We start from the raw sequence: 11,691 nt of genomic DNA on the forward strand, positions 1-11,691 counted from the left end.
CCCTCCATCCTGCACCTGCTCTGCCATCCCTTGCTCCAGTCCTGAGACAGCTTTGGCTTCAGACCTAGTAACACGTGAAGACATTAGCAACCATTCTCGCCTCAGTATGAATTTGCAGCTCTGAGCCCACAAGTGTTCTCACAGGGGCAGCAGGGCAGCTGCCTGGGGTGGGGTGGGGACAGACTCCGGGCTGGCGGCTCCACCCATCAGGGCAGCTGTGTGCTCGGCCCACGCGCACAGTCTCGTGCGTCACGGTGCAGCAGCCACAAATACGTGACCAGGTACCCTCAGCCACCTCCATGGAGGCACCTGACCCCGTGGGTCTGGGGGAGCAGAGTACCGAGGCCTGAGCCTGGAGGGGAGGTCACAGACCAGCCCCAAGAGCAGCTCTGCAGGATCTGGAGGGGAGGAGGCTCTAGGAACTTCTCAGCTGGATGGAAATGTGGATTTTTATGTGAAAACTCCTTAAATGTTGCCAACTAACTTAGAGCCCATTTCAGAACTCTGGTCATGCCTCTTCAGCCCACCAGCCCCACATCCAAGATGGAGAGCAGCCTTGGACTCTCACAGCCCAGTCCCCCCACCCCCGCCCTGGCCACTCAGTGCAGCCAGGCCGACCGCGGGACCCAGGAACGGACATATCCCAGCCCCTCCCCGCAGCCAAAACTGGATTTATGTCTTCAGTCTGCACCACCCACCTCCCCACCATCCCTCCCTGAAGAATTTGGTGGGCCCTGGGTGGAGGGGCCCCTTGAGTCCGGCTTCCACGGCTTCGGAGCTCACTCGGAACAAAACCTGAAGGAGTTGCTCGCCAACCTCCCCAGCCTCCTTCCTGCCCAGATGCCGGCTGCCCAGGAAGTGGCTGGCCATATCTGGGCCAGGGGCTTCTCCGCTCTGGGCTCCACAGCCGCAGGTTTGCAGAGACTGAGTCAGTGTTCCCTCAGGGCTGCTGTGATAGGTGGCGTGGAAAAGGTACCCCCAAGTCATGCAGAGCCCCCCAAGCATCTGCACACTGACTTAAGGCTCCTGCCCAGAGTACCCCCCAACCCCCACCACTCCACCCTACATGAGAATGCCTAGCCCCAGCCAACCTTGGGGACGCCCTAGCACCAGAGCCTGAATCCCGGAGTGAGCTGCCCACAGCACAGCTCAGCTCCAGGAGGCTGGGAAGTCCGGATCCCCTGCCCTACCCAGGATCACCAGGTCCCTGGGGCTGGAGGGGGGAGGGCTCTTCCTCAGCCCTTGGCCACAAGGCGGGAGGGTTGGAGGGTCCAGGCAGTGCCTAGGAGGGGCCTGGCTCTTCGTGCTTTCCTAGCTCCAGCCCAGGAGACTGTAAAGAACCCTAAAACACGGGAAGAAGGGGGAGGGGAATAGGAGAGAGGAGACACCAAGAGACAGCAAGCAGAGTGAGTGAGCCGGTCCTCTATAAATACCCAGCCTGGGGGTGTGTGCCACTGCGGGAGGCCGGGATTCCACCTCCCTCAGTTACATAATCCAGCATGGGGCTCTAGGCCTGTCCCTGGGGCCCAGCAGCCCCAGGCGGAGGCCACTGTCAGGAGCGAGGCACCTGGGGGCGGGGCACACAGCACCCCCGCCCTCCGTCCCCTGGGAGTGGACTTCTCAAGGACACCGCGGCACCAGAGAGGCCTGCGGACCCCCGGCCAGGCCTGCTCTGAGTCGTCAGTGACGCACCATGGGTGCTGCCTGGAATGACGGAAACTTCAGAGCCCAGATCATGGTCCCGAGAGCCTCCCGCTGCTGCTCCAGGGGCCGCTTGGTGGAACTCAGCCCCTCCCCTTCGTCCAGCTACATGCTGAGAAGACCGGTTCCAGCCCCAAAGCAGGCCCAGAACAGAAAGTCCAGAAAGCCTCCAACCAGACCCAGCACCAACCCAGCAAGCCCCCGACCTGACCAGGCACGGAGACCCCCCGTGGCAGACCCCCGGCCTGACCAGCAGAGACCCCACCGGGGGGACCGGAGAGGTAGGGCGGAGGAAGACCCTACACGGAGCCAGCTCTCGTGGCCAAACGTGACGCTACTCCAGTGCCCACGACCCAGACACGCACCGGGTGCAGCCGACGTCCACGTCCAGTGTTGCTGTGCACTCAGACATGGTGGCTTGGTCATCTCAGACTCAGACACAGGGTCACCTCATATTCCGACGTGAAGCCACTTGTCAGCCACAGTGAAGCCCGGCCCCCTGGGGCCCACACTCGGACACGCTGTCACTGCTCACCTCCCCTCGGCCCATGCCTGCTGGACCCGCCTCATCCAGGGCAGACGCCCTCCGGGCCTGGCCCCCTCAGAGCACGCTCCCCACCTCTCTCGGCCAGGCTCCACGGCGCCAGCAGGCAGGCCTGTCCACGCCCCGACTGCGCAGGAAGCAAGCCCCCCGGTGGTCAAGGGCCGAGCCAGGCCCAGACCTCGTCCCGGAGCAACGCAGCCCGCTCACCCTCTCTGCTTCCCACAGGAGGCCCAGTCCGGGGAGGGAGGACCCTGAGCTCTAATTACATGTCCTGGAAAGAAATCCCAGTTTAATCTGAAGTAAAATGAGAAGCTGTGGTTGGAAATGTCCCTGGAGGAGCCACCTGCCTGAGCTAGGACACGTGTCTCTCTGTCCCCCAGGACCAGGAAGGAAAGCACCATGACAGGGGCAGGGATTCTCAGGGTGTGGGCACTCTGGGCTCTGTCAGCCGGCAGACGTGCCCGGGGTCTGAGGAGACCCTTCTCCTGCCCCTGCTCTGACTGCCAGCTGGAATCAACCCCTCAGGACCAAAAGGTGGGGCGGGAGCTTCAAAGGGGGATTGTGAGGAAAGAGGCAGTGACATGGCGACAGCATCAGGGAGTCAGACGCACGGGGTCAATTACAGGTGAGCTGGGGACACGGGGGCCTCACTAGGGAGATGCCAGAGGGTTTCCTGTGGGCAGTCTACAAACCAGTGCTCCCTCCAACTCCTCCCCAGGGCAAGGCCCCATCATATCCACCTGGGTTACGGTCCCCTACGTCAGCCCCGAACCAGGTTCCAGCCCCTGCACTCTGCCCTCCAGCAGCCCCCACAGCCTCCCGCATCTTCACCCTCCACTCCCCTCCCAGGCTCTCCAAGACCCACCTCCCCTCCCACCTGCTCCTCTGCTCAAGGCGCTTCTCAGGGACCTTCCTGACTCCTAAGAAAGTACAAACTTCGCCCTCCGCCCACCCTGGCTATCTGCCCACTGCTGCACTTCACTGCCCTACATGACACGCGTTGTCTGTTCACGGTCTCCCCCAGGAGGAGGCAGCCTCCTTGCTCACCACCGTGTCCCCAGCAACTAGAGCATTTGACGAATACCTTCCAAGCGAATGACGGCATGGGCGGCCAGGCAGTCCCTGAGCAAAGGAGGGAAGGTGAATAGAGAGGGAAGCTAAGGAAGAGGGGGGACTGGATGTAGGCAGAGGGAGCTCTTCCTTCCGCCTCCCTTCTATACATTCTCCCACCCGACTCCCCACCCCTCTGCCCCCACCTCCTCTGCCCCCTCATCTCATCCCCTGTCCTCGCACATCAGCCTCTAACCCTTCCACACCACACCTCAGCTCGCGTGCTTGCTCCCTACTTCACCGGAAACACAACAGTCCGAGGACCGCTGCACCAGCCCTGCTTCCTCACCTGCCAGCCCAAGTGCACTCTCAGCTCCTCCCCCGTTTCCCGCTGACATCAGCAGACACGGACTCCCAACGTTCTGGATGCCACGTTCCCTCATCACCCAGAACATCTCTCCAGCACATGCGGCCTACGTTCTCTGTGAGTCCTTGCCTTCTGGACTACACACAGGCCGGAGGCTCGAGCCCAACCTTTCATCTCCCTCCTGCCGCTACCTCACTTCTCTGCCTTGCTGCGCTGCAAAATTCTGAAAAGAAGAGCTGCCCAAAGGTGCTCACCATGAACCCCTCCTCCATTCCTGCGGGAGACTTTCCCGGCAAGCTCTTGTCAAGACCCGACCACGTCCAGGTTGCTGAATACCGTACTCAACTGTGCAACCTCTTCTTGCTTCTGCTCCAGAAGAGCTCTTCCTTCCTGAAACACCATCCACTTTCCTCTGGGTTCCCCACCCACCTCGCGGGCCAGTCCCAACCTACAAACTCAGGTCTCTGGGCTCAGCTATGGGCAGCTTCCCCAGGGAGCCTGTCTATTCTTGGGCTCTGAAGACCATCGATACACCTGTGTCCTCCACTGACACCTCCAGCCTCAGCCTCCCCAAATATGTAGATGGCTCGCCCCTCATGTCCTTCCAAACTCACCTTAACACTGAGGGTTTCTCCACGCATCCTACACAGAGCAGCAGCATCCTGGCCCACACTCTGCCCTCCTTACTCCCTTCTCAGTGTGGGAAGTCGAAGCAAGGCGTTTCCATTTACAGAGTGATCTTCATGGCACACCTTCCCCCAGGCACTGGGATGCAGCCATGAAGAACCTACCCTTGCCAAGCATATGTCCAGGGGCAGGAGCGGTGGGGGGCACACTAAACATCACACGTGATGAAGTATAATGTTCTAGGAGACCTGTCTATACCAAGACGAAGTAGAGCAGGGCTGGGGATACGGCCACAGAGCAGGGGATCAGTGGTCTTGTTCACTCCTGTGTCCTCAGCACCTGGCAGAGGCTCCGCAAATTTTGAATGAATGAGCAATTAACAAGTGATGATTAGCAGAGGGAGCATCAGAAGAGGCACCCCAAGTGGCAGATGCATGGACGAGAGGGCAGATGGAGGCAGGAAAGCCCCTCAGCTCATCCCTGTGGAGCTAGGACTGTGCTGTGCTCCCTACTGCTAGGGGTGGACCCAGGCTTGAGGACAGGGGGTGCCCTGAGGCAGGGGTGGGGACCCCATTCCACCCGTCTCCTCTCAGGACCTGCACACCAGCCTCAGAAGCAGAAGGGACCCCAGAAGGCCTCTAGGGGCAAATCGGGCTCCACCAAGCAACGTGGCCTCCCCAGCCAGAGCCCTTACCCTCCCCACCATGGGCCTCCAAGCCCTCTGAGCCCCAATTAAGTAAACCCTAATTAAAAACAACAAAGTAATGAGAAGTAATGCCCCTCCCATGGCTGCCCACAGGGACCTCAGCTCAGGAGGGGTTGGGTTAGAGCACCTCCCTGGCTTCCCCACTGGCTAGCATTCACACCAAAACCACCTGGGGCCTGCTTCTACCACACACCCACATGCACACACACCCAGGCTCACAAGCCCCCGTGGGCCACAAGCAGGAGCACCTGAGCGGATTCCCTGCACAACTGTGGGCCCACGTGTGAGTCCCTAGAGCACACAGGTCGCCCTCCCCACCCGAGCCACCTCTGGCAGTGATGTACAGACAGAGGGAGCCTGGAAACCACCAGTGCCAACTCCCAGCCCTCCTTCTGCAGAGGCAGAGAGCAGAGACTCTGCAACCCTAACAAACCAAAACGAGAAAGAGAACAAGGAAGAATGGGAGAGAGGAAGCAAAGAGACACAGAGAAACAAAGGCATCGAGAAGGAAAGAAATAGTGATAGAGAAGGCAAAGAAGACAGAAAAGGGCAGAAAGGCAGAGAAGATTAGTTATATAGAGACAAGTACCACAAAAGTAAGAGAAGGAAAGAAGGAGAGACAGAGACCCAGAACGACCGAGGTGGGGGCAGGGAGTGAGAGCAGGGAGAGAAGTACACATGAAGAAAAAGAAGCAAGGAAAGATGAGAGAGAGGCAGGTGAAGAAACAGAGCACGAAAAAGAGGGGGACGAAGGCAGGGATCTCCAAGGCTGGGGTCAGGGGCCAGAATTAAGGCCTCAGGACGCTTGGGACCCTCTCACTAGCGCTCCCAGGAAGGGGAGCCCATCCTCCTCTGTCTTGTGCCCTCCCCTCAAGAAGTTCTCCCAGCCCTCACTGAGGGACCAGCTCCCTGGACCTGAAATCAGCACAAGCTTATCACGTATCAGAAGACCAGGGGTGGGGGTCCTGTCCGGGAGTAGGCGGGGGCCCCTCTGCCTCCCTGCCTTGTGCCCAGAACCTCAGCACCATGGATAGCATCACCCATGGCTGCGCGCCACCCGGAGGGCTCCCCGCCCAGAGCACCGCCGTTTCATAACCCATTAAATTCAGCAGACACTCTGACCCCTCCTGGGGGCCCGCCCCAAGCTAGGCTCTGGGGACATCCTGACAAATAAGACACTGACCTTGTCCTCAGGGACGCCTGTCTAGAGGGAGGGAGCAATGTAAACAGCCAGCGATGCTCCTGGACACCCCACACAGTGCCCAGTGGAGCGTGGGGAGCGCCCCACCCTCTGAGGGGCCACACTCACCACGAGCACCCCCACCAGCATCATCAGTGGAACGAGAGTCTTGCTCGGTAGCCCAGAGACTATTTAGCCAAGTCCATGTCTTCTTACACACAGGGAGCCCGTGGAGGCTTGAGCCCCAGGCCTGGGGCTTCCACGGTCACCTCCTTCCTCCTCTGCACATGCGGTCACCTGCACCGAGGCAGGTCAGGGGTCGTTGGGCAGGGTGGCCACAATCACCCCTCCTTGGGAAGGAGTGTTCTGGGCAACAGTGGGGCCTGCCTCCTCCTCTCTGATTGGGGCCCTGAGCCTCTCTGGGACCGCAAGGCCCCAGAGAAGAGACTGCAGTCCCTAGCCTGGGGCGGGGCCTCTGGGGCCTGGGCTGTGCAAACAGGTCCTGTGGAGCAAATTCCCCAAGTACTCACCCACCCCACTCCCAGAGCAGCTCAGCTCCAGCCATCAGTCCTCTGGCCAGAGAAGCAGGGCAAGGGCTCTAAAGTATCGTCAGGCAGTCGGAAAGACTGAGACCCCTCAGGGGAGGGGCTCAGCGACGACGAGCTGGATGCTCTGCCTGCACACCCACCCCAGCCCACCCCCAAGTCAATGTGGAGATTTCCTGCGTTGTTTTTGGAATCACACATTGTTAATTACCAGGGTCCATTTGAGGAGGACAGTGTGGGAAGGACACACTGATAAAGCACCTTTCTGGAGCCATAAACCATGGAAACACTTAACGTTCACAAGCTCATCCAAGCACAGCATCAGCGCCCTGAGAACGCACTTCCAGGCAGCTCTTCAAGCAGGAAACTGCTCAAACCACAGGCTGTGGAGCCCAGAGCCCTTCCCCTGCCCTGGGAAGCCACCCCCCAACAGCGGCCCAGCCACAGAGCCAGTGGCCCCATGCCCGTGGTCTGCAGAAGAACTCCACCTGAGGACAGAACGCTGCAAGCAGGCCCTTCAGCAAAGACTGCCACTCACGGGCAACAACCCCGTCCCACACAATCAGGCATTTCCTCACATGATCACCCACACCCACAACGGCCCAGTGTGGACCCTGCTGCCCAGCCCCCAGCCCCCAGCAAGGGCACAGCCCGGGCTCTGGCCGCCTACCCTGTGAGAACCACCACAAAGTCCATGACGTTCCAGCCGTTCCGCAAGTAGGAGCCCTTGTGGAAGACAAAGCCCAGAGCTATGATCTTGATCCCCGCCTCAAAGCAAAAGATGCCGATGAAGTAGGGCTCCGTGTCGTCCTGTGGAGAAGCAGAGAAAGGGTCGCCACCAACCCCAAGTTGAGCAGGCCGGGGCAGCAGGCGGGGACACTGTCCCAGCTCTGACCCCCCACTTGGCCACACCACCTACAGACTTCACAGGAAATGTGGCCCTGTTCCCACAGCCGGCGACACCCCAGCCACAACAGCGAGGGGCCTCCCACCCCTCGAAGCCCTGCAGCAGGAGAAGCTGTTCTGACAACACCTGCAGGCCTTTCCTGCAGCCCATCCCACGCCCCGCGCATTAAGTGTATCATCATCCTGGTTCTAAAGGAAACGGGCCCAGGCATCAAGGAACTGGGCTGGAGACTCCCAGCCTGTTGGAAACCAAGCCATATTCAGACCCAGGGGTGACCCGGCATGGTCCTGGGCTCCAATCGCTGCAGGGGTTGCCTGGAAAATGCCCCAACTCCTAGAGTGCAGCTCAGGACCCGCTTATTCATTCAACACACATCTTCTGGAGAATCATAACATGCAAATGCAAATCTCGGTGGGGGCAAGTATGGCCCAGACCTCAGAGAGCCTCTGGAGAGTAAGACAGACAGGCAGCAAGCAAGGAAAGGAATTCCAGGTGGAGGAACAGTGGGAGCAAAAGAATGCTGTCACTGCATCTTGTCACTCAGCCTCGAGCACCAACTGGGGCCAGGCCTGACCGGTGCTGAGCAAGGTGGGGAGCAAGCTGTACAGGGCTCGGGGGGGGGGAGGACGTCACACGGAGACATGCACAGGTGGTGTGGTAAGTGACCAGGGGCATTCCTCACTTGGGGACAGTGGCACAGAGAGCCTTGGGGCAGGTGAGCCCCAGGGAACTGGACCACAGGGGTGCACCGGGAAGGTCGGCGTGGGGAATGGCCTGAGCGCAGACCAAGGACACCTGTACGCCAGGGCTGCTCTCATAAAAAGCAGAGGAAGGAGTGGTGGGAAGGCCCTGCCCTCAGGGAGCCGCAGGAAGAACTGCCCTGCAGAAAGGGGCTCTGCCCTGCCCGAGAGGGGCCAGGGTTGCAGGGCCCCAGGGACTGGCTGCCTGGGGGCTGCAGGGAAGGAGAGGGCCCGGCTGGCACCCTGTGGCTGCTGTCAGTTCCCACTGAGGGCCAGCAGCCTGTGTCTCCGCTCGCCACACACAGGAAGCCTGGGCCTCAAGCGTTCTCCCCATCTGACTGGGAAAACCCTCAGCCTGGCTGTGCCTGGCAGGAGCTACCTCCCCCAGGGGCCCCGTCAGCCCTGTGCCCATCACGGCCCAGCTCTCCCATCTTGTTACCCAGATGCTGACTCATGACAGAAATCATCCTCTGAAAGCTTTAGGTCTAGTTTAGTTGAAGGATCCTCTCTCCCCCAAATGAAGGGGCAGCTGACCATCTGTCCCAGAAAAGACTCTGGCTCCAAAAAACTCGTCTTCACTGAGAGCTTCCAGACAGATGAAAGAGCAAGCCTGAGCTGGGAGATGGGGCAGGGCCTGCCCCAGATCCCTCTCTTCAGGGAAGGCTCGGGAGGGGTGAGGTGGGACTGCAAGCTAGAGGTTCTGGCCAAAGACCACTCAGGAAGTTGGTGAGTGGCCAAGAAGCAGAACCCCAAGAGACAGAGAGCTATGAAGGCCCCATCCCACTCCAGGCTGGCAAACAATGCAGAAGCTGCCCCTTCATCACCCAGCCCCCTACGTGTCCTCGGCATCAGCACAAGCCTCCAGGCCCGAGGCCTGAAGCCGCCGCAGCCCCTCCTCTCCAGGCCCCAGTCTGTGCTCCAGCCCTCTATCCATCCCAAGGGCCTGAAGGCCTGTGTCTACACACAGGACTAGGGCCAGCAAGGGCTCCCCAGGCCTCCAGGCACATTCTGCTTGTTCTCCCAACAGCCTAACTCCATTACCACAAAGCAAATCTTCCCTCACTTGGGAGGCAGCAGCTCACACCTGCCTGGATGCCCCGCTGGCCCACTCAAGCCTGTCCCCCAGCAGGACAAGCCTGAGCCCGATTACCGTGCACTGGCCTCCCTGCCCCCTACCCCCCACTGTCTCTTGGCCCGCCTCCCTCTGGCCCTACCCCTGCCAGACTTCCCTGGAGACATGGCCGCGCCCTGTGGCCTGGCAGAGGCTCTCTGCTCTCACTTCCACCCTCTGCTCTAGCCTCCAGAACACCCACTCAGCACAAGCACAAACACCGGCATGCCCAAGGGGGCCACGGGAGGCAAGTGACCCTGCCTGGTTCCAGCTGGGGCAGGACTCCCCCACAGGGACCACACCCACTCTTGCCTGGTGGCATGGCTGGGCCTCCTCTCTCACAACCAAAACCCCCTGGCCTCCTGAGCCTGCAGACATGACTGCTCCAGGAAACCTCTCACCTGCTGGCTGTCCACCTCCTCGCCTTCTTTTGATGCCTTGCAAAACTGAGTACCCCCAGGTCAGTCTTACTCTGTCTCCCCTCCCCTTCCCCACCTCTGGGCCTGTGATGGTGATGGTGGGGAGTGGGGGTTCAGGGCCCACACTAAGCACTGAACAGGCCCTGCATCACCTCCCGTCTACATCCACTGACGTCAGAGAAAGAAGCTACGGAGAGTTTCAATCACTTGTCAGGGTGCAGAGAAAGAGGGATTCTCCTCTTGATGCCCCGTGCCCCCAGGAGAGGCTGGACGGTCTCTCAGAGACCTTGGACCCCCGGCAGCTCTCCAGCCAGGCCCCAGGTTCGCTCTCCAGGCCCTTGCGCCTGTTCTTCTTTCTCTCTGTTCTGAGGCTCAGTCTCTCAGGCCTGGGAGCCCACACCAAGCCCAGGCAAAGGGATCAGGACAGCAGGAAAGACTAGGGGCCAGAGGGCACAGCCACACCTTTGAAATGGGACTTGCTTCTCCAAATGTCACCTTTCCTCTACCCCAGCCCCTCCAGAGACCCTGCCCTGGCATCCTGACTCTCATGCGCTTCAACAGGGGACACCCCAGGGATCTGTGCAGCTCTGGCCAGGAGTAGGTGAGAACGATTTAGGATGTTTGGGAAGAAAGCCTGGGAAGGAGGGCTTCCCCTGGGTAGAGGTGGCCCCATGAGAAGAGATTGCAAGCAGAGCCAGGAAAGACAACTCTGAGGGAGAAACGGACAGCCCCTAGACCCAGGACCATACCACAGGGACCGCCACAGCCCTGCGGGGGAGGGTGGGCACCCAGCCCACCCACCACGAAGGTGCTAACAGAGCCTAACATTCCTGACCCTGGGCCACCATGAATGCCACTTCCCCGCCCTAGGTTTCACTTAGTTTCTCAGATCAAGGCTTAAGACTGTGGAACTGGACAGCCTTTCTAGGGAGCGGGGCGGCTAGCGGCGCGAGGCAGGGGAGCTGTTAGCTAACGTGGCCTCTCTCGGGGCGCCCTTCCCATCAGGGACTGAGCTGGCGACCCCAGTCCGCCTGGTCCTGATGGAGGTGTCGGCTGCCCGGTTCTAACCTCTTCCTCCGCTGCAGGGAGGGGAGCTACCTAGGTCGCCCCGCCCCCGGAAGCCAAGCTCAGCCACAGACCCCGACGGGCCCTGGAATCCGCCGAGCCGCCGCCACGCGCGCCCTGCCCTCGGCCCCACCGCACTCACCAGCCGCTCGGACATGGGCGTCTTGTCGCCGTCAGGCAGGTGCTGCTCCAGCGCCAGCACAATACAGTTGGCGATGATGGTGGCCAGGATCATGTATTCGAACGGAGTGCGTGGGTTAAGGACAGGCCAGGAGGTGCCGAGGGGGAGGGAGGCGAGGAAGCCGAGGCCCACAGCGCGCGGTGCAGTCGCCGCGGCGAGACCGCCTCCGGGGGGCTCAGAACGACCGGTCAGAAGCCCACCCTCCCCTCTTGGCCCGCANGCCCCCCGCGCGAGGCCGGGGAAGGGTGCTGCGCAGGCGCACACGCTTACCCACAGGCACACGTAGCCACATGCGCCTACCCAGGCGCTCGAACATACATGTACCGAGAGTCCCGCACGCACGCACGCGCAACACCCGGCTCGTGCTCTGCCCTCACACACACACGCAAGCACCTGCAGCCAGGCACGCGCCCGGGCTCGCGTCCACACGGGTGCTCACACCTACACGAACACGGATTCGCCCTCGTGTGCCCTCCAGGCTGGCCGCGCGCTCTGCACCCAGACCAAGGGTGTGAAGGGACGAGTCCAGGGAGGGGGGGCCCCGCCCA

The 11,691-nt window shown here is 60.9% G+C and overlaps 1 protein-coding gene across 1 annotated transcript in view; it reads right to left on the reverse strand.

Annotated features, from left to right (window-relative positions):
* CACNA1B (calcium voltage-gated channel subunit alpha1 B) overlaps positions 1 to 11,691 on the reverse strand; it is a 198,063-nt gene that overhangs the window by 181,753 nt on the left and 4,619 nt on the right. The window contains exons 2-4 of the mRNA XM_077771531.1: positions 11,537 to 11,635; positions 11,105 to 11,391; positions 7,391 to 7,530 (exon numbers count right to left, since the gene is read on the reverse strand). Of these exons, the coding sequence (XP_077627657.1) occupies positions 7,391 to 7,530; positions 11,105 to 11,391; positions 11,537 to 11,635 (526 nt within the window). The remainder of the gene's footprint in view (positions 1 to 7,390; positions 7,531 to 11,104; positions 11,392 to 11,536; positions 11,636 to 11,691) is intronic.

Source organism: Crocuta crocuta, unplaced genomic scaffold (genome assembly GCF_008692635.1).
Source record: "Crocuta crocuta isolate KB4526 unplaced genomic scaffold, BGI_CrCroc_1.0 scaffold1013, whole genome shotgun sequence".
NCBI classification, from domain to species: Eukaryota; Metazoa; Chordata; class Mammalia; order Carnivora; family Hyaenidae; genus Crocuta; species Crocuta crocuta.